Genomic DNA, 21,573 nt, shown 5'->3' on the forward strand with positions numbered 1-21,573 from the left:
ACACACCTGCGTTTCTGCACGTCACACTCCCACATGCACTAATAGTGCTGTATTTCATTCGCCAACGTCCGTTATATGCAAGCACGTTTGAACAGAGACTCGCCTTATTAAGACAGCATCCTTCCCCCACCATTTTCCCCAAACGCAGCACCGGTTGTATGTCTCTTCTCTCTGTTTCCCAGTACGGTTTCAGTGCTACTCTTTCTCACTGGCTTTCCGTATTTGTGGTGTTATTTGCTCACTTTCCGACTGACAGTACGATTTCAGTGTTGCTCTTTCTGACTGACTGGTGCTATTTGTTTGCTTTACGATGTGTTGTAAATAACATAAATTCATCTCACTATGGTGCTTATTCTGTACGTAATACCATGTAACACATTATAATTGTCCAGCTTTTTGCTTATATACCCATGCCACCAAAAAAAAAAAACGTAGAATTGGAAAGTCCACTTCAGATGCCACAACAAAGTCTATTTCAAGGGCATCTGAAACGCCACAGCACACATAATCCAGAATGGAGGAACTTACTATAAAATGTCAATCAAAAAACTGTTCTATTTGTATGTTCTGTTTCTTTCATTCACCGGTTATAGATTCCCGGCCAACGGGCACTCCTGCTATTGTGTGATATTTGCACGACAACAAATTGAAAGAAGAAATGCTATTTACCTCGAAAGCTTAAAACAAATAGTAAAGGTGAAACAATTTTTGAAGAAGTAAAGAGGTACTTCAATGAGAATGATATACCTCTCGAAAACATTCTGGCCTGTGCTACTAATGGTGCTGGTTCCATGATAGGTAGATATAGAGGATTTACTGCATATTTGAAAAGAGTTGTGCCATAAGTATTCTGTATTCACTACATAGTTCATCGACAACACTTGGTTTCAAAAACACTAGCCGGGTACTTGCATGAGTCTCTACAGATTGTAATAAAAGCAGTAAATTACATTAAATCAAATGCACTTCAAGAGTGTCTGCTTCGAAAGCTTTGCGAGGACAATAACGAACACTTCACATGCTTACCATTGCATACAGAAGTCCACTGGCTCTCCAAAGGTACCTTTCTCGTTTTGTTGCATTGTGGGACTCAGTTGTGACATTTTTCAGAGGCAAGGAAATTGGAGAAAAACTGACTTCCTTAAGTGTGATATATTTTACCTGTGATCTCTTCGAAAAGCTCAATTTGTTAAACAAACAACTACAGGGCTGAAATTGTGACCTTTTTTTCAAGCAAAGAGGGTATTACAGCATTTTTTGGAAAAATCAAGGTGTATGCCAGCAATATTGGACGTTGAGAATTCACCCAGTTGTCCTCTATGGCAGCAGTTGCTGATGAAATAAAAGACAATGAACTAATTGTATATGTGGCTCATTTGAAGCAGCTTCATAACGATATTGAAGTTCATTTCCGTGGTCTGCTGGACATGGATATTCCAGCCTGGGTAATTGATCCATTTGCTGTGAATGCTTCAAACAGTAATGTTTCTTTGAAAGAAGAGCTCATATAACTACAGCGCAACATAGCAGCCACAATAACTTTCAGTCAAGAAGAACACCATTTTTGGATCAAGAGTACGATATCTAGTAAGTATCCACAGGTTTGGTATAAAGCAAAATTGATTTTTTAAGGCATTTCTCATTTCATAACTGGTAGAATCAGGGTTCAGTCGTGTTAATTATTTACTGACCCAAACACAGAATTGTCTTAACATAATGGGCAGAGGTGATCTTTTGCTTATCCCACTCAGTAATAGAACCAGATTTTAAAAACCTTGTTTCTGGTCATCAAGCACAAGGGCCACATTGATCGAGAAATACTTAAAAGTATAAATTTTTGCATTTTATAAATTAAGAAATTGGATGTAATTTGCATTGTAATGCAATAAATTGTGTTGTGTTTTAGTAAAACATTTTCTATTTAAAAACAAAACATTTACAAAGCTACCTTACTACCGGTAAGACGGGGTGGGCAGGGTTTGGGACACAGGAAGGAAACGAGTTAAAAAAAGGTTGAGAAACCCTGTTCAAAGCTAATATATATGATATACCTATCTAGCTTCTCCATTCAAGCAAACGCGTTAGAATACCATTGACCAGTTGACATACGGTAAATATAGCAACTTAGAAAGGTTTTTATCCCCATAAATAAACTGTCAGGAAAAAAAGGGTTATTTTTAAACAAATGGGAAATAAACTGCCTTAATTCATTTAAAGTGGTTTACACATGTGTTGATGTTGAAAAGCAAACAGCAGGTAACGAAACGCACTTGAAGGTGTGTAACAATGAGCTCCTTACGTCGTTAAAAAAACCAACAAAGAACTAAAAAAATCAATAAATTAACGCACTTCACTATTGGCTCTGCAGCAAGACAATACGACGCTACAGCTAAGTTGTTGGAACACGCGGTAAGCGACGCCTACCTCCTCTGTTGAGTATAAATGTATAGATAAATAAATAGGGATTTGTAAATTAATATAAGTAAAAAAAACAAACAAACAATGCAACATTGAAGGTTATCTTCACAACAAGCTGCAGCCTTAATGTGTAATGTATTCAAAGCGTACTCGATTCTGAGCCCCACAATTTTTAAAAAAACAGCAGGAGACGACGATTACTTGTTTTCTCAATTTTCCCCCCTTTGAGAGGGCGTGCGTGAGAATCTGCGTTGACGACGCCCTTTTACGGCCCCCTGGTTTTAAGTTTCCCCAGCTAGGCGGGAGAAATTCTCTTTCCTGTTTTTCTATTAGTTCTTACAACTGTCAATCAGGAATTGGGCCACTCTTCCGCCTGGTTTACGAGAAAAGGGGGCCGTGACCACATCCGTCGTGACGTATTAGCCAAAGTGTAGGAAGTGCCAGAGAAAGATTTTTATCATTAAAACCGTAAATCGCAAGAAATAAAGATTTGAGGAAGTTTGTTGATATTTGCAGAGAATCTAACTACAGCATTGTTCAGATGGCGTTCCCATACGGAGCAGTAAGTAGAATTTGGTGTTTCCTTTCTTTATTCTTTACTGTGTGTTGGTAATTAGCTTTATTTCGTGAAGGGGCGGAGGAGTAAGGTTATCTGAAGAAATACACTGCGCGTGTGCTCTGTGGTTTATTTTATTCGTTTGTAATTGGCTAGCCAGGGAATTCGTGCGTTTTTCTTAAAAAAAAACTATTTATGTGTAAGAAATGAAGGCACGCAGAGAAGTTTAAGGTGTAAGTCGAGCTTTTAGCGGAGAGGCAGCCGTTTCATGATCTCTTGCCTGTTATGGTCATGATTTGAACCCCAAGGGGGTGCTGCTGCTGCTGCTGCTGCTGCTTGGCGGCACGTGCTGTAGCGGTTTCTTTTCTTAATGGTTTTTTTTATATATTATCTATTTAGGCACGATTTTATAAATTAATTCAAGAAACCCAAAAGCGAATTCCAAATATTTATGTTCATTATTTTATTCTGCGTGTTTGTCAGATGTGCTGTTGTCTTCTCTGTAAAGTCAGAGGGCGCAGATTTTATTGTTGCAACCCCAATTGTCCTTGTGGATTAGGATCATTTGGTTAAAACGAAATCTTTTGGCGCCCACATTAAGACGACATTTTATTATGCAATTTCGTTTTTGCTTAAATCGCTTTATTTTCGACCGCAAGTTACAAATAAATTAAGCGGTAAATCCTGCTGCTCTTTTTATTGTCCGAGTACCAGTACTTACGACCGTGCTGCTGATCTTATACATTGAAACTGATTTATATTTACATATTTTGGATCTTTTTTTCTACATTCGGGTGTATCAGAAACATTTTTATAGGTTTATCAAAAGAGAGGTTTCTGAAGATTTCTTTTTTATGTATCCTGTTGGATTCTTATAGGTTTAAAAGATGGAAGGCGAAAGTTTTTTATTAATTGCCAAAATTTCATGTTCATAAATCGAAAGTTATCAATTAGAAACCTTTTGTTAGATTTGAAAGTTAAGTTCATTTGTATGTTAGGAACATTTTCAGTTTCAGATAACTGCAAAGCTTTAAACTATCAAAATTTATAAATTGTTTTTGAATGTTCTCCTCTAATGCACCTGCTGGCAATTCATTTGTTTGGTGTTTTCCATTACTGTAGTGTTTTTGTGTGTTATATTTTGTTTCATAAGTAAGATTAAAAATTAAAAGCTTGCTTGATTCATAAAGCGATGACTTTATTGTCTCACTATTACCCTTTGTTATGGTATTCGTTACATATCACATACTTTTTTTTTATAGGTAGTGTGGAAATCGCCTAGCTGGAAGTTTCAGTTCTAACGGCTCCATCACATTGAAACCTTCTCCGTCATCCTCTTCCTTTCCTCTTATTCAGTTCTGCATTTAGTTCAGCACAGCAGATTAGTTTCCCTCTTCCAATAGAATTAGAGTCTCAAACTCTGTTCCTGGAGGGCCACAGTGAATGTTATGTTTTCATTTTATCCACTTTTCTTAAATTATTGGACAGTTAATGAAATATTTTCCCCTTCCAAGCCGAGGAATTATAGTATGCTTCATTAACTGTAAAAAGTCCTTAAGTTTTAAGCTACCCTAATTTTGGGTGTTCATAAGATTCACTCCATGAGGTAGAAGTATGTTATAAACAAGAACAGTTGTGTCATATTTGAAATATCTAAACATTTACATTCAAGCACATATTTTTAAGTCTGAATGTTTTCAATTGCAATAAAAGCTTCTCAGTTTAAATTTTTTTTTTTATTCTGATAGAGAACCATAGAGGGCTAGATAACTAGTAAAGTATTACAAATAACATTCGTAATCATTCTTGAAATGGTGTAATACAATGCTTATGATTCAAATTTGTCATTTTTAACCCTTAGCCATTAGAAAAGAATCGGATATCAAAAATATTATTGTTTCATTATTTACAACCGTGAAATAGCATAAAACGGCACCCCAAATGCCTCTGTTACTGATCCCCATTTGTTTCAAAGTTTTGTGAAGAGGAGTAACTGACTCCTTCAATCCCTTTAGAGTGCAAACCCCTGTGGTTGATTGACGTGGAATACAGAATTTCAAGTCCTTCTGATAATTTTTGCTGTAGTCGCCTATTTGGCTTACTATTTCTCATAAGGGTATAAGTTCCTATATAATATATGGTCCAAAAGTAGGCTTAAAAAAGGTGTATGTATGTAAAAACGTTCTAAGCAAAGACACAATCTTAAAGGTTTTGTCTTGGCATGTTTAAAAAAAATTGTTTTAAAGGATTCAAGTTCATTTGGTGCATTTTCTTTTCTCTTTTATCAAAATAAAAATGTGATTTTAGTCAAATGGGAAGGGGAAGAAAAACCACGCCAAAGCAAACGTCAAAGCTGTATTTGAATCTTTGGTTGTGTGACAGTTAAAATGCATTTGTGTGTGTAGCTTGTGTTTTGTTAGTACTGTACACAGCATTAATACACAATAGTTAGGCTGTAATTCATTGCATGAATGGAGCCTGTTCTTGCTTAGGCTGGGTATTGGTCAGTAAATGCTTGCCATGTCTGGTTAGCATTTGGTGAAAGAATTTCCTGAATTGTTTTGTCATTCTGTATGGAAATGCTACAGTACAATTAATGAGTGTTGTACAGAATTAGTGGCTTCACCTAGGATCCTAGGTGTTGCTCCATGGATGGACTTTTGACTTTAAAATGTCACCTTGGAGAAGGAAAAAGACAAATTCCTATCCCAGGTTTAGTAAAGGACCAACAGTTTAACGAGCGGAGTGGAAAAATTAGCTAATGGACTGCACCATTCTAAAACCTGGTTAATTTAAATCAGGATTGCTGGGGGCCCTCTCTGCAACAATAGACTCAAGGCAGGAAACGACCTTGGGCTGGGTATCAATTTTAGGGGCCAGTTAACTCAAATGCATCTCTCTGGGAGATGTGGAAGGAAAATGTATGCAGACACTGAGAGACCTTACTTATTGTACATAGAAAACCATTGGAGGTGGTAAGCAAAGCCAGGATGCTGAATCTGTGAAGTGCCACTCAAAGTATTACTACTACATTTTTTAGTAGACGGGTTAAAAATAAAGCTATGTAGTGAATTCATTAATTTTTAAAATATAAGACAATGCAAACCGGATCAATCTTCCAGTCCTAACATTCAGTGTTCATTTTGTACTATTATTCAGCTGAAAATTGAACTTGTGGGGTATCTGCTAGTGAAGAAGGATTCACTGATTTTTTTTTGACATTGCTGACAATGCTGTGATCTTTATGGAGTTAATGGAGGCTCTGATCAGAGCTCTCGAGAGACTGTGCGAGAAGTCCTTCTTGAGTGTCTGGGCTTGCGAGTGTCCTGGATAAAAACCAAGACCCAGGCCTTTAATGACCTCTTAAGCACAGCCATTAGCAATGTGTCTGTCTGCAGAGATAGTGTTGACTTTGTCAGGAGGTTTAGTTACCTTGGTGACTCTTCCTATGAAATCAGATGGATTAGGAAAGCATTTTGGGGTCATGAGGTCGCTGGAAAGGGGTGTGTGGTGCTCCCGATATCTATGCAGAAGGACGAAGATCCAAGTCTTGAGAGTCCTGGTGCATCCTCTCTTGCTATATGTGTTGCGAGACATGGATGCCATCCAGTGACCTGAGACGAAGGCTGGACTCCTTGGGTACTGTGTCTCTTCTGAGAATACTTGGGGTACCACTGGTTTGACTTTGTGTCAAACGATTAGTTGCTCAAGGAGTCCTGAATAAGGCACATTACCTACATTGTGAGGGAGTATCAGTTACGAACTACGACCATGTGGTGCCATTCCCGAGGGTGATCCGACTCGCAGGATCCTCATTGTTGAGGACCCAAGTGGCTGGACCAAGCCAAGGGGATGCCCATGTAAAACCTGGCTGTAGCAGATAGAGGGTCTTTTCCGGATGATGGGACTGGAGCACATGTCTGTCTGGCGTGTTGCCAACCAGGATCCAGAGCTGTTTCATAATGTGGTGGGTGCGGCAACTCGCTGTACCAGTGCAAGCTCCCTGACCTGACCTGGAACACTTGAAAAAGGCTGATTTTGTTTTAAATTCTTCCAGTGCCATAGTTCCCCAGATTGTTTTGCATATGTGCACTTTGACTTGAGCCAGTATCTGTTATAGTCTTTGCAAATGTCTCATTTTTGATCATAGCAGTGTGTTGCAAATTGCAGTTTTTTTTTTTTTTTGACTGCTTGACATTCAGTGACAGCTCTCTTTGATTTTACATTGTACCCATTTTACTTTCATCAATAAATATGCTTAACTGTCAAAGATTGGTAATAGAATACGTTTTAAAACTGTTCCTCTTATGTCTCTGCTAGGTATTCCTTAGGTGTCTCAACTTCTATTATCCTTTAATCTGTATCCTCCAGTGTTTCCACTATCCCATTCCTGTAACGGCTGCTTCTCAGATTTTGTCATTTCAAACGTGCCTTGCTTTTGCCACCTGTCCACTTTTGACTATCAGCAATGATAGACCGGTCCCATCTTCGATGGTGATTTGAGTTGCACCTAATTAATATTTAGCAATTCGCTGTCAGTACGTTTTTTGCATTGTCATTGAAATGCTCAGCTTTTGGATTTTTTTTTTTTTTACAGAAAAAGTTATAATCAGAATTGAACTTTACTCCCTTAAAGTATCATGTTGCTGAGCCGCAACACAGCCAAACTGACCAATTAAGTTGCTGAGTAACCAAACACAGATGGAGAGATTAGAGTTTTGTTGTATAGTAGGTATGTACTGCGTTACAGGCTACATAACTGAACCCTTTTAATAAAGGTGTTTCAGACATTTCAAAGGGGTTGGCCTGAAGCTGAGCATGTGAGAGACCCTCAAGGTTTTCTTTTATTTTTCCCCCTCATTTCTCAAAATTCCATATAGTTTTAGTGTAAAATTGATTAATAACACTTGGTTTTAATCTATTTTGACAAAAAATATAGTTTTCTTCTGTTTCTGAATCAAATGCTTTGTAAGCAGACCGAATGGGGTCAACTGGCATATAGTTTTATTTATTCCTAGTGTTGCGAATATTCAGAGTATGCAGAACAATTTATTTGCTCACTGTGATCCATCAGATAAAATTTTAAAAATAATGAATTAAACAGAAAGGGGGTTTTGCATAAAAGAAACATTGTTTTCTTGTAAGACAGCATGCCTGAAATTGATTTTAGTATTTATGATTGACCATTTAGTGCTGGGTAAGCGTGGCTTCAACTTTGCCTTTGAGAACTCTGATCAGCAGTCGGACTGCGAGCTGTCACTAGCTGTGCTTCCTGTTTTGTGTCAATTTCAGGCAGTCGGAAGTGGAGTTACTTGGTGATTTGCTTTATCACAAATGGTATACAATTTTATTTCTACACTAACATAATTGTCCACTTAAAAAAAAAAAAAAAAAAAAAAAAAATTTTTGTGTAATATTACTTACCCCATTTTCTGTAGGTTGTAGTGGAGGTCAAGGAAGAAATTTTAATCTCATGTTTTCATGGAGAAAGTATATGAGAGAGATTCTCTTAAACTGCCTCGATAGGTGACCGATGCTGGACAGTGGTAAATATTATGGAAAACATCCATGGGAAAAAATAAAAAAAGTCAATTGTGTTGCCTAATCCACATGTCCGATATTCGTTTGTATGGTCAAAACTAGCAAAACTTGTGCATTTTAACTTCAAATCAGTTACAAATATACTGTATACCTTGAGAATTTCGTTTTTTTTATTTATAGATTTTGAGGTATAGTTTGCATTCAATACTTAAAGTCTACTAAACATTCAGAGTTTTAAATGTGTATATTCTGTTACAATGTAATCAATAAATACAACGGAGAGCAACAATTGTGCTTGACTCAAAAGGCAGCACCTTGCAGCCCATAATTTAAGAAACTGTGTTACATTTTTGCCATATTTGAGGTTGTGTTGTCCAGCCATTCCTGAAGCACAACAACAATTCTTTTGTTCTTTGGATACATTTGATCAATTCAGCTGCCTAATTTTTGTAAGTAAACTCCTCCTTAATTTAGAACAAACTCCAAAAGATTGATGTTGCTCAGAACAATTTATAAAGCAGGAAACTTTGTTTGATCATAGTGGTACAGCATCAGAGAAAACGATTTCAGATGTCTTCTTGGTGATATCTTGATATGATACTGGAAAAAGGCTTTTGCAGTTGGTTATGCTCTAAGCCTTTTTCATTTCAATTCTATCCTCCATGTTTCACCTTGTTGTCACTCGCTGTCCTCTTATCAGTACAAGTGTGTATGTGTGAGCAATGTAGAGGGACAAGGGCACTTATGTATCAAGTTAAGTCAACTTCTTGATTTTCATTACTTCATTCATTCATTTCATTACTTTAAGGGTTAAATTTCTTAACTTCTGTCCAACATGGGAGCAAAAGATGTGAGTCACAGCGGAACAAGTTTAAACCTGAGGCTCGTCTGCAACACTTTTGATGATGAGGGTACCTTATCTTATCACAAATTCCAGACATGTTTATGAATTTCCCACTTTTTTATTTGCACTAAATAAATGTTTTAGATTTTTGCTTCTATTAAGCTGTCAGTTTTATATTTGGTTAGAACTAATATTTCAAAACTAAACACAAAAGAGTACATGTCTGTTTTAGACCAGCAGGGAATCAAACACCTGTGTCCCTACTGTGCAGCAATGTCTTCAAGTGCTAATTTAAAAAGTAAAATCTGAAAACTTTAACATAAATATAATACGATTATGGTTATTTTTACATCTTAGTTTTCATTAAGTTCCACACTATATAGTGGAAACTTCTTTTGCTGTTGAAATTTCACTATTCAGGACCCATTTTATTTATTTAGTTTTAATAAAATGTGTTGCAACAGTTGTGAAACATTGAACAGAAGAACCAATCTTCTGTTTTTGCTGTCCAAAACACCTGTTTTTCTCCTTATGGTAAAACTCCTAGTAGTTGGATGGCTATGTGTGGGAGAGCTAATAAACTGTATATTTTGTTCATGCCATTCCTTAAGATTCAAGTTGCATGTTTTACTGTTTGTTAAACCTGAGGCCCTACCACATTCACAGAAAACTTGAGTCCTGAACTTTAGTTATGTTTCAGTTTTAAGATTTTAACGTGACTTATAATTCTTGATCTGCTTTTGCCATATCCATTAGTTGACTTGATTTTAGACGATTGCTTATTTACCTAGATCAAATCAATTTTTGCATGTTTATTTTAGCAGTGTAAATTGAAATAAAGGTCAGTGGCACATAGCTTCTAGTAAGCGTCTACTTCCTGTTTAGTGTAGGCAGTGTTCAGGTTAATTATATTTAGTACCTCACTGTGGTCTTTTGTATTTAATAGGTTTTGCATTCATTTAAATGGCTTCCTTAAATATTCTTTCATATACAATATGCAACCATTTCAGATTATTCAGGTTATCACTTTGATGCCATACTTGTATCTCCTTTTTACTATGCATTGCTTGCCTTTGTTATTCTTGTTCCACGGTTGTGAAACTTTTTTAAACACACGTGGACATATCAAGATTTAATCTTCATTTAAACAGTATCTGTAGGTAAAGGTGATAAACATGCCACACTTTCATTTTGTAGTCCATTGTTTAATTTAAATAAACAATGATGCAAATTTCATATTTGCAAAAGCTAAGTACACCACTACATTGATCATTCCCTGAAATACTTAGTCATTTGCATTGGACACTAATTTTAACATTGGCAAGGATCTAGGAGAAACATGTCAAATTTAAGCCGCAGATATTTAATTTTGGTGTTTTCCTTGTTGTTGAGGTGTGTATATGTATATGTATGTATATGTATATGTGTATGTGTGTATGTGTGTGTTAGCACCATGCCTAGATCAAAAGAGCTCTCTAAAACCGCTGGAAATCAACCATTCCATTGTTTGGAAGGTCATCTACAAGAAGATTTTAAACAACTGCCAGCTTGTCCAGGCTAGGCAAAATTCAAGATGCTGAAAGAAGCGAGTTAAAATATCAGAATTTCATCATGGGTAGCTCTTTTATCTGTTGATGTCAAAGTGCATGAGTCTACCATTTGCAAGAGGCCTCGCAAATTAGATCTACTGTGCACCCAGAAAGTATTCGCATCACTTTTTCCACATTTTGTTATGTTACAGCCTTATTCCAAAATGGATTAAATTCATTTTTTTCCTCAGAATTCTACACACAACACCCCATAATGACAATGTGAAAAAAGTTTACTTGAGGTTTTTGCAAATTTATTAAAGATAAAAAAAACTGATAAATCACATGTACATAAGTATTCACAGCCTTTGCTCAATACTTTGTCGATGCACTTTTGGCAGCAATTACAGCCTCGTCTTTTTGAATATGATGCCACAAGCTTGGCACACCTATCCTTGGCCGGTTTTGCCCATTCCTCTTTGCAGCACCTCTCAAGCTCCATCAGGTTGGATGGGAAGCGTCGGTGCACAGCCATTTTAAGATCTCACTAAAGATGCTTAATCGGATTCAAGTCTGGGCTCTGGCTCGACCACTTAAGGATATTCACAGAGTTGTCCTGAAGCCACTCCTTTGATATCTTGGCTGTGTGCTTAGGGTCGTTGCCCTGCTGAAAGATGAACCGTCGCCCCAGTCTGAGGTCAAGAGTGCTCTGGAGCAGGTTTTCATATAGGATGTCTCTGTACAATGCTGCAGTCATCTTTCCTTTTATCCTGACTAGTCTCCCAGTTCCTGCTGCTGAAAAACATCCCCACAGCATGATGCTGCCACCACCATGCTTCACTGTAGGGATGGTATTGGCCTGGTGATGAGCGCTGCCTGGTTTCCTCCAAACATGATGCCTGGCATTCACGCCAAAGAGTTCAATCTTCGTCTCATTAGACCAGAGAATTGTTTCATGATCTGAGAGTCCTTCAGGTGCCTTTTGGCAAATTCCAGGTGGGCTGCCATGTGCCTTTTACTAAGGAGTGGCTTCCGTCTGGCCTCTTTACCATACAGGCCTGATTGGTGGATTGCTGCAGATATGGTTGTCCTTCTGGAAGGTTCTCCTCTCTCAACAGAGGAGCTCTGACAGAGTGACCATCGGGTACTTGGTCACCTCCCTGATTAAGGCCCTTCTCCCCTGATTGCTCAGTTTAGATGGCCGGCCATCTAAACTGAGCAGAGTCCTGGTGGTTTCGAACTTCTTCCACTTATGGATGATGGAGGCCACTGTGTTCATTGGGACCTTCAAAGCAGCAGAAATTTTTCAGTAGCCTTCCCCGGATTTGTGCCTCGAGACAATCCTGTCTCGGAGGTCTGCAGATAATTCCTTTGACTTCATGCTTGGTTTGTGCACTGACATGAACTGTCAACTGTGGGACTTTATGTAGATCGGTGTGTGCCTTTTCCAAATGCTGTCCAATCAACTGAATTTACCACAGGTGTACTCCAATTAAGCTGCAGAAACATCTCAAGGATGATCAGGGGAAACGGGAAGCACCTGAGCTCAATTTTGAGCTTCATGGCAAAGGCTGTGAATACTTATGTACATGTGCTTTCTCAATTTTTTTTATTTTTATTAAATTTCCTAAAAACCTCAAACTTTTTTTCACGTCATTATGGGGTGTTTTGTGTAGAATTCTGAGGGAAAAAAATGAATTTAATCCATTTTGGAATAAGGCTGTAATATAACAAAATGTGGAAAAAGTGATGCACCGTGAATACTTTCTGGATGCACTGTACATAGATGTGCCAGAAGGAAACCATTGCTATCCATAAAAAAAAAAAAAAATTGGGGCAGGGCATCATGAAGTTTGCCCATGAACACCTAGAAAAATACTAGCACTTCTGAAAACAGTGTTCTGCACAGTTGAGGCAAAGATAGTTAGTTATATGGCCACAGTACCAGAAGTAGTGTTGGGTGAAAAGTAAGACTGCATTTGACTAGAAGAACCAGACAGCAACTGTAAAGAAAAGTAATGATTGGAGGCTGTTTTGCTTCATCAAGGCCTGGGGGCAGCGCACTATTAAAAAATCTACTATGAGTTCTTTATTTTAATGGAGAGTGTTTTTTAAGGGTAAGTGAGATTGTGTGTCAGAAGATTGAAGCTCCGCCCAAAAGTGGACAATTGCATCATTATGGTGACCCTAAACATATGAGTAAATCTGTCAAGGAATAACTGAAAAGAGTGAAATGAAGGGTTCTGGAATGGACAAATCAAAGCCCTTATGTTTTGGTGGGTTACTTGCTCATTTCATGGATTATATAATCCTTTTTTCAAAAAAAAATTTTCATGGCAATTGCCAAAGAAGTTTTTATTTTGCAGAGACTTGTAGAAATAGTTTAATTTACCCAAACCGTATTAACTGACTGTCACAAAAATGTGTTGCCACACCTTGACATTTTGAAACCCCACTGGGTCTCACCTGGACCGTGGACACCCTGGAGCACCACATCTGCTGATCTGCTTAACTTGCGTCCAAACTTGTACACACTTTTGTAGCGCCTGAACACAACAACAGATGAAGCACCTTAGATAACCGCTCATTCGTCTCTGGCAATTTATCTTTGGTCCTCTGACAGAACTTGACTCTGAATGTTGAAAGATTCTTTAGCACATATTGCTAAATTAGCTTGTATTGTTTGTGCCATGATTGATTTTGTGGTATTGTGGTTTTGTCATTGGTGTGGCTTTGAGGCCGAATTCTAAGCGGAACAAACTTTCCACAGTGCAACTCCCAGCAATGAACTTGGTTCACTTGCCACAATTGGTCATATGCCTTAAAACAAGCAAGTGACTTTCGTGGGTGATGAAGCAGGGAGTTTGGGGAATAAATTGGTTCTTTCAAATCATTATTATCTTCCGTTTTGTATCCTTATGTCATTTAAGATCTCCACATCCTGCCAGGTGATGATATTGTTAAGTAACTGATTAGGAGCAATAGTCGGATGTAGTGCATGTAAAGGTAATATTAAAACTATACTGCCATGACTCAGGATTTTCCTTTTTTGTTTTTTTTTTTTATTAAAGGCATTTCAGTGGTTGGGAAGTAATCTGCAATGAAATTTAGAAAGTAAGCCCTGCTGTATGAACTTTAATCTCTTCTGTGTGTTTGAAGCTTAAATTTATTATCATGTTTACAGAATACAGTGAAATTCTTTTTTACATTTCTGCATAGCGATCAACATGTCACCAGAACTGTTAGTTTCATGTTAATTTGTTACAGAAGAATTGACCATTAACAGCCAGAGCTACAAGTTGATGCGTGATCAGCACATGAAAAAATTATCAAGGTTTTCAAAAATAAACTTTTTGAGTCATAATAAAGTCTGCATGCAAACAGCATTTGCGCAGACCAGGAGGACAGAGAACTCCGTTCGCGCCTGTGCTGGCTCATCTGTTGCACTGCTCTTAACTTTACATAGAAACTGGGTGACCGGTGGAGTTTGTTGGGCTGGCAGTAAGGGCAAGAATTTCCGTCATGGTATAAAGACAGACTTAGTAATTCCGTTGGAGTGTCAATTTTTGGTTTCTTCTATGTTTGTGGACAAATTTTAAGTTACTAACCCATTTTACACAGTCGAAGAGTGTAGTGTGTGTAACTTACAGGTATTTTTTCCCCAAAATACTTGCTTTTGAAAAATGTAAAATCCAAGAACATATAGCCTTCTATTTTGTTAAGCATTTAATAATTCTTTTTAAGTAAAAAGGGTTGACTAGCTGCTTCCAGTATTTTGGGAAAGGGTTTGGATAGTACCACAGCAGGTTTGATGATTTGTATAGAGAAAACCTTCACTATTTGGAGGCGTTAAGAATTGAGGAAAACGCATTTTTCTTGATAGATTTTATCTTGCATAAACAGATTTTTTTTTCTTTTCCCCCCCATTTTACTTTTGTCACAAAGGGTTGTGAAATGTAACATTTTTAAAGTGGTTTTGATACTTTGTTTCATGGTATCAATTTTAGTACCTACATTACGAATGTACTTTTGGTTTGTTTTGGCTTTTCACAGTTGAGCCTTGGAAGCTGGCAATGGGTAAGGCTAGACTTTTGACCCCTTCCCAACCACTCACAGATGTTGATAACATGGCAATTGTGGTGCCTTCACCAGCATGCTTAAATGACAAAACTACTACTACTACCAATTTAGGTAAACATTTTAAGGACTGAAACGCAAATCATTAAAGTTTAGAGGTAGGTAGTTTGGGTTTGGAAGCTTTTACTAGTTAATGTTTCCAAAATCTGTTTGGTGTGGGAACACACCATTACAATTTAAAACATTTTTTGTACTTGGTTAAATGTTTAACACATTAAGACATGGGTCTGCAATTCTATTACTTGCAGGTCACTTTTATTCTGTACTACTCATTCAGGGGTAACATTTCTTAGCACTAGGGCTCAATTGCTGTCTTGTATTTGTTAACCCCAGCTGTGAAGCATGCTGTTGTTACTTTCCTTTAGATTATTATGTGCTTCTTTAAAATTCTATATTAAATATAATAACTTAAGGTGCTTTAACACTCGGTGCTCAGTTGCATAAACAGTGGCACTATTACTAACCTGTGCGCCGTACTTACAGCTGTGCTTAAGAATGTGTATTTAGTATGTCAGGGATCATTTGCAGCCCAACAGTTGTAAGCCTCACAGTAGAGAATATTGACCTGCTAGTCTTCCTATCTAAAAATTTGGAAGCTACAAAGACATTTTAAATCTTTTTACAGAAAAAAGCAATGTGAAGAGTTTGCATTATTCATAGCCATACATGTGTTAGTGATCTGCTTTGTGTGTTTTCGGAACAATTGTACTACCTAGATTTCAAGTTTATGTATGGTTTACACAAAACGTTCATGTTCTGTTTGAATGTTTTAATGCTTTTATGTTGACTGCTTACATAAGATTGTTCATTGACTAAATTTTTAATGACATTTGAACATTTCTTTGATAACAATATTTATCAGTTAAAGTTATACATTATTAAACTCTTATGAAAGATTGCAGTGCTCGAAGTATTTGCATTTAATGACTAGTTCTATTTTCATCTATATAAACATTTATAAACAAATTGCAATTCTGTACATGTTGAAAATGGTATCAAATTTCAATACTTTGTGTCGAAGTTTGAAACGTTTGGTGTTGTGACAACTCTCGTCTTGCACCACAATTTTAGAATCTCTTCATGCTGTTATTGGGTTGCTATATATCCTGATTCATTTCAGTTAGTAGCAACTGGCATAAGTAGTGATGTTGGCAACCATTTGCTAGATAAGCTGCATTTATCATTATAGATTATTATAGTATTAAAATATGCATTCCAAAAAAAGAATGCAGGACAAATGCATGCCAGCAGGTGTGCAGAGACAAATGTGTGCAGTTAAAATAATTTAACTTCATGAACAGTGCACATTAAAATGTTAACTCCACTCTGTGCTGGCTGCTTTTCTAAGAGCTTGTGTATACTTCCAGTGCGTAAAAAACAAAACAAAAACAAAAAAAAAATAAATAAAACATTTCAGTAGAAAAATCACAGTTTGAGTGTATTGTATACTGTATAATTTAAATTCTATATTTGTAGGGGTTGTAAAGTCATGTGGGAGAGGGCTTCTGCCCAGGAAACTTAAGCTACAAATAAGAATTCAGCTTTAGCATATGCCATTTTTCAAATCATTGCTTCTATTAAAAGCATTATAGTTCTCATTGCTTAAGTATTAGTTTGTGTAGATCATTATGTACACCCTCCTGTCCTAAAATATACCGTGTATGATGCCACTAAAGAAATTAAGTTCATTTTAGAGGTGTGCATAGGGACTGGGTTCACATGAAACTCGCTTAAGTGTTGTAGTTGACAGGTCCTTTTGCATTGTAAGGTGTGATGGAATTTGACAGTCACATTCAGAAAAGTAGAATAACAAATTGCCTATTGTATGCAGCAAGATTGCAGTAAAAATGATTTTAATATGAACAATTCTAAAGTCTTTATTTATAAAAACCTTAGAGTGCAGTGGTCCAGTTAAAAGTGCATGCTAACATTAAGAATCTTAAGTTAGAAATGGTTTACTCTTTAACTGATTATTAAATTACTGTGCAGTGGGTGGGGACAGGATTTTTTTAAATAAAAAAATGAAGAAAAGAAAAGTGCATTAGCATCCCCTTTTGAAGTTCTACAGATTTGATTCGAGGCACTCAGATGTCACTTGCTTACTTGGACACCTAGCCTATTTAAGCAAGCTGGGTGTTTTTTTTTGTTTTGTTTACCCCAACCCCCCCACTCTTTCTGTGTATCGGGGTCATTGTAGAAGTCACAAAACTTAGGTGTTTTTTCTTTTTATCATTTTTGTATTTTCCAGGTGTGGGCATGTTAGTGGGCCTGGCGCTGAAAAAGTTGCAGCTTTTAAACATTTAGTGTCTTTTGCCTGAGAGTCTGTTCTATTCCTTGTCATTATTATGATTAGAGTTGTCATAATTCCAGAATTTGTGTTGTCCGTAATATATACAGTATGCGCGCACGCACACACTAGGGACTATTTAGAATAGCCAGTGCACCTAACCTGCATGCCTTTGGACTGTGGGAGAAAACAAAAATTATAATAAAAAAAAAAAAATACACAAATAACTAAGCATTTCCATTTTAGTATTAAACTACAGTATATTAGTGAATAATATTGCGCTTTTACTCTGGAACAACAGAAGTATAAATCTTAATGTTAACAACAGCCAATTTACAAAGATGATCTAGTTTTTAAATAGTTGTATTATTTAAGTACTCTAGCGTTGACATTATTAAATATCAGAGTTTGTTTGGATTTTTCTTTTGCAATTATGAGTGCCATGATGAAAATAAATGTGGATCCAAATATGGACACTCACTGATAGAACTTTATTTGTCCCAAGGGGAAAATATTTGTCTTTTTTCCAGAAGCTCTGTAAATAAATGTATATACTCTCACACTATACTCTGAACACACGTACCAGAATGACTGAAAACTTAAAGAGGGAGAAACTTCAGTCCCCAGTGAGGCATTCAGCAGGGGTTAGCTATTGCTATAAAGAAACCCCAGTAGTGTTTCAGCCACCAAATTATTCAGAAATGTGTAAAAAAAAGTACTTGTTAGTGTGTCAGTGAGAGAATGTGCAGCATTGTTCGAAATGACACTCGGTTTTGTTTTAATCCTCCAAGGAGTCCAAACTATAATTCTTTTATTGACCCTGCCCTTTTTAATTAGCTTGTTGATTCAGTTGGCCTCTCTCGAAGTGATATTACCAGCCCAGCACACCACAGTGTTGAAAATTGCGCTGACCATGACAGAGTTGTACATGCCGTGAAGGATGTCCTTACCCAATTTGTCACAGTAACCACCATGATCATATTGTGCACTTCATTGTTCTTTGTTTTTAATGTGAATATGTCAGAAAAGAACACTTCAGAATCTTTTAAACTACGCTTATTTTGTTTTCACTTTTCAGATAATGTAGACTTGGCTTTGAGTAAAATATATTTTTAAAATATTGTCACTGTTAGGAGCTTAGAGTTAAAGAAAATTTGTGATTTTCTGCGATCAGCCATACTGTACGTAGTGCGGACTTTGAGGGGCTACAGAGTTGAAGGGTACTATTTGCCTATCTTTTTTTTTTTTTTTTAAACATTTTATTATTTGATTTTAATAAAATTAACATTCCATACAAGAAAGTCCAGTTTAATGAAACTAGGTTTGAAACAAATAACCCCCACCCAAGAGAAATAGAGCTAGGTCAGCAGAGTAAAACTTTAATAAAAGTAAAAAAATATGTAGATGAATAAAAATAAATAGAATAAAAAAATGGGGGAGAGAATCCACTTCCTCAATGCTTTAAATGCTTATTCTAAAATTTGTTAATCAGATCCTGCCAGGTGAAGTTTATGATACAAGATCAACTAGATTTATAGTGACTCCCAAATTGTGGAACTGGTTAAAACAAAATCCTTCAGCCAAAGGGGGCTCCATTTGAAAAGTCTGAGAAATGCTCACTAGTTTAGGACATTGCTTTAAAGCTCCATCCTCTTACAGTGGGTACGGAAAGTATTCAGACCCCCTTCAATTTTTCACTCTTTGTTATATTGCAGCCATTTGCTAAAATCATTTAAATTAATTTTTTCCCTTATTAATGACACATGACAGCCCGCATGGAGTTTGCTAAAAGACACCTGAAGGACTCTGAGATGGTAAGAAATAAGATTCTCTGGTCTGATGAGACCAAGATAGAACTTTTTGGCCTTAATTCTAAGCGGTATGTGTGGAGACAACCAGGCACTGCTCATCACTTGTCCAGTACAGTCCCCACAGTGAAGCATGGCGGTGGCAGCATCATGCTGTGGGGGTGTTTTTCAGCTGCAGGGACAGGACGACTGGTTGCAATCGAGGGAAAGATGAATGCGGCCAAGTACAGGGATATCCTGGACAAAACCTTCTCCAGAGTGCTAAGGACCTCAGACTGGGCCGAAGGTTTACCTTCCAACAAGACAATGACCCTAAGCACACAGCTAAATTAACGATGGAGTGGCTTCACAACAACTCTGTGACAGTTCTTGAATGGCCCAGCCAGAGCCCTGACTTAAACCCAATTGAGCATCTCTGGAGAGGATCTGCAAGGAGGAATGGCAGAGGATCCCCAAATCCAGGCGTGAAAAACTTGTTGCATTTTTCCCAAGAAGACTCATGGCTGTATGAGCTCAAAAGGGTGCTTCTACTAAATACTGAGCAAAGGGTCTGAATACTTTGATATTCCATTTGAATACCATTTGATATTCCAGTTTTTCTTTTTTAATAAATCTGCAACAGTTTCAAAAATTATTTTTTTTGTCTGTCAATATGGGGTGCTGTGTGTACATTTAATGAGGAAAAAAATTAATTTAAATGATTTTAGCAAATGGCTGCAATATAACAGAGTGAAAAATTGAAGGGGGTCTGAATACTTTCCATACCCACTGTCCATCAAATCATTACTTGGCATAAGTGTTTGTTGAGAGTACAATATCTGACCCCTTTTGGGTGTTTTTGCATAGTGCATCCACTGTGTCTAAAGTGTGTATACTTTTTTTTTTTTTTTTTTTTTGTTTCTAAATGCACACCTTCTGTATTCCCATTGTCCTTGATTTTAATGAGTCTGAAGATAAGAAAAATTGCCTTGATGCATGCAAAACACTATGGGGAAGTCTCTGTAGTACAGTAAGGATTTCTACTAGCATGATGGTTGAACAATCCCAATAGACTGTTATACTACCCAGGTCAAGATGGTGGAAAAAGACAATGGCAAAAATGTGTGCTGCCACCGGCTTGGCTTTCTGTTCCGTATCAGGAAAATGTTGCCTGGAATGAATTGTTTTAATAACCGAGAATATTTTTGCAGTGGATTGTTTGGAAAATATACAGTGCCAGCTGCTCAGAATCAATGTATGAAATTTTAACAAAGAGACCATTCAGTCCATCAAGCTTATTTTGGTTTGTAAACTTATTCAAGGGTCTCATCCAGATGCGTTTAAAAGTTGTCAAAGATGGTTTAACTTCATGACCTGGTAGTTTTTTCCCAGATATTCATGACCCCAAGTTTGAAGAATTGCATCTTAGCTTCCTTGTTAAATTATCTCTTCTTTGACTTCCATTGCCATTCTTGAGTAGCTGAGTCGCACATCTGTCAGTAAGGTCAGGTTTTTATTAAGCTGTCATGGTAGGGCATGTCCCATAATTCTGGGATGCTCTTACAGCATATATGTGTTTGGCTACTCTTCACTGCATAGCTTCTAGTACTACTGTGTGGTGGTTTATTTTTATCGTTGTGCATTTCTAGCAACTTTATGTTCTGAGAGTGTGGTGTTTGTTTTTTTTTTTTTTGGTTTTTTTTTAATGGTTCACAACCTTTTATTCTTTCAGATTTTCATAGTGTATCATGAAAATATGAGCCCCAACCCCATACAAAGTTCATATTTACTCCCCTGTATTTTAGCTACATGTTGAAATTGATGGTTGTTTCTTTACTTACATTTATTAATACTAGAATTACCAAAGCTTACGAAAAAACTCGTAAATCCGGCCCACCTTAAATCCCTTCATCTGCGTCTTTTTGTCTTGTAAGTGTGTCGGTTAGTCCAAGCAGCCTACTATCCCATCTTCCCACCGCCACAAAAACCTCTCCCAACTGAATCCTTGTTTATTAGGGATTCAGATACCTAGAGCTGTATAGGTTAAAAAATGTATCATGTCTACAAAGATCTATGTAAGTGTAGGATGACAGGGAATGCAAGAAATATTGAACACATACCTAAAAGACAAACATTTTTTTTTTTTTCACATTTACACCTGGTGCAGCTTGTGTCGGGGGTGGGGGTCTGTTCTTTCTCCGATGTAGAACCCTCGTCTTCATCAGAGTTCACCTCTGTTTATAGCACATATTTGAAAATGGCAGAGTCGGATTGAGGCGAGCGTGACTGAGAGAATAAAACTGAATAAAAAAAAAAAGCTAACCTTTACAAGTACCATACATCTACACCAGCTGTTACTGACTCAAATCAAATGTGTGTTTTTATTGTATAATAATACCAATAAGAGCAGCTCACTACTCAAAATGCTTATTTTGAGACGTAGGAAGGATCAAACCAACGTCTTTCTGAATAAG

At 37.0% G+C, this 21,573-nt stretch overlaps 1 protein-coding gene across 1 annotated transcript in view; it reads left to right on the forward strand.

Moving 5' to 3' along the window:
* Window positions 1–2,823: 2,823 nt before the first annotated feature.
* The window catches only part of gca (grancalcin), a 36,019-nt gene continuing 17,269 nt past the window's right edge, over window positions 2,824–21,573 (forward strand). Inside the window, exon 1 of the mRNA XM_039757503.1 lies at window positions 2,824–2,980. Within this exon, the coding sequence (XP_039613437.1) occupies window positions 2,960–2,980 (21 nt within the window). The 5' untranslated portion in view covers window positions 2,824–2,959. The remainder of the gene's footprint in view (window positions 2,981–21,573) is intronic.

The sequence above is a fragment of the Polypterus senegalus genome, chromosome 6 (assembly GCF_016835505.1).
Source record: "Polypterus senegalus isolate Bchr_013 chromosome 6, ASM1683550v1, whole genome shotgun sequence".
Classification (NCBI taxonomy): domain Eukaryota; kingdom Metazoa; phylum Chordata; class Cladistia; order Polypteriformes; family Polypteridae; genus Polypterus; species Polypterus senegalus.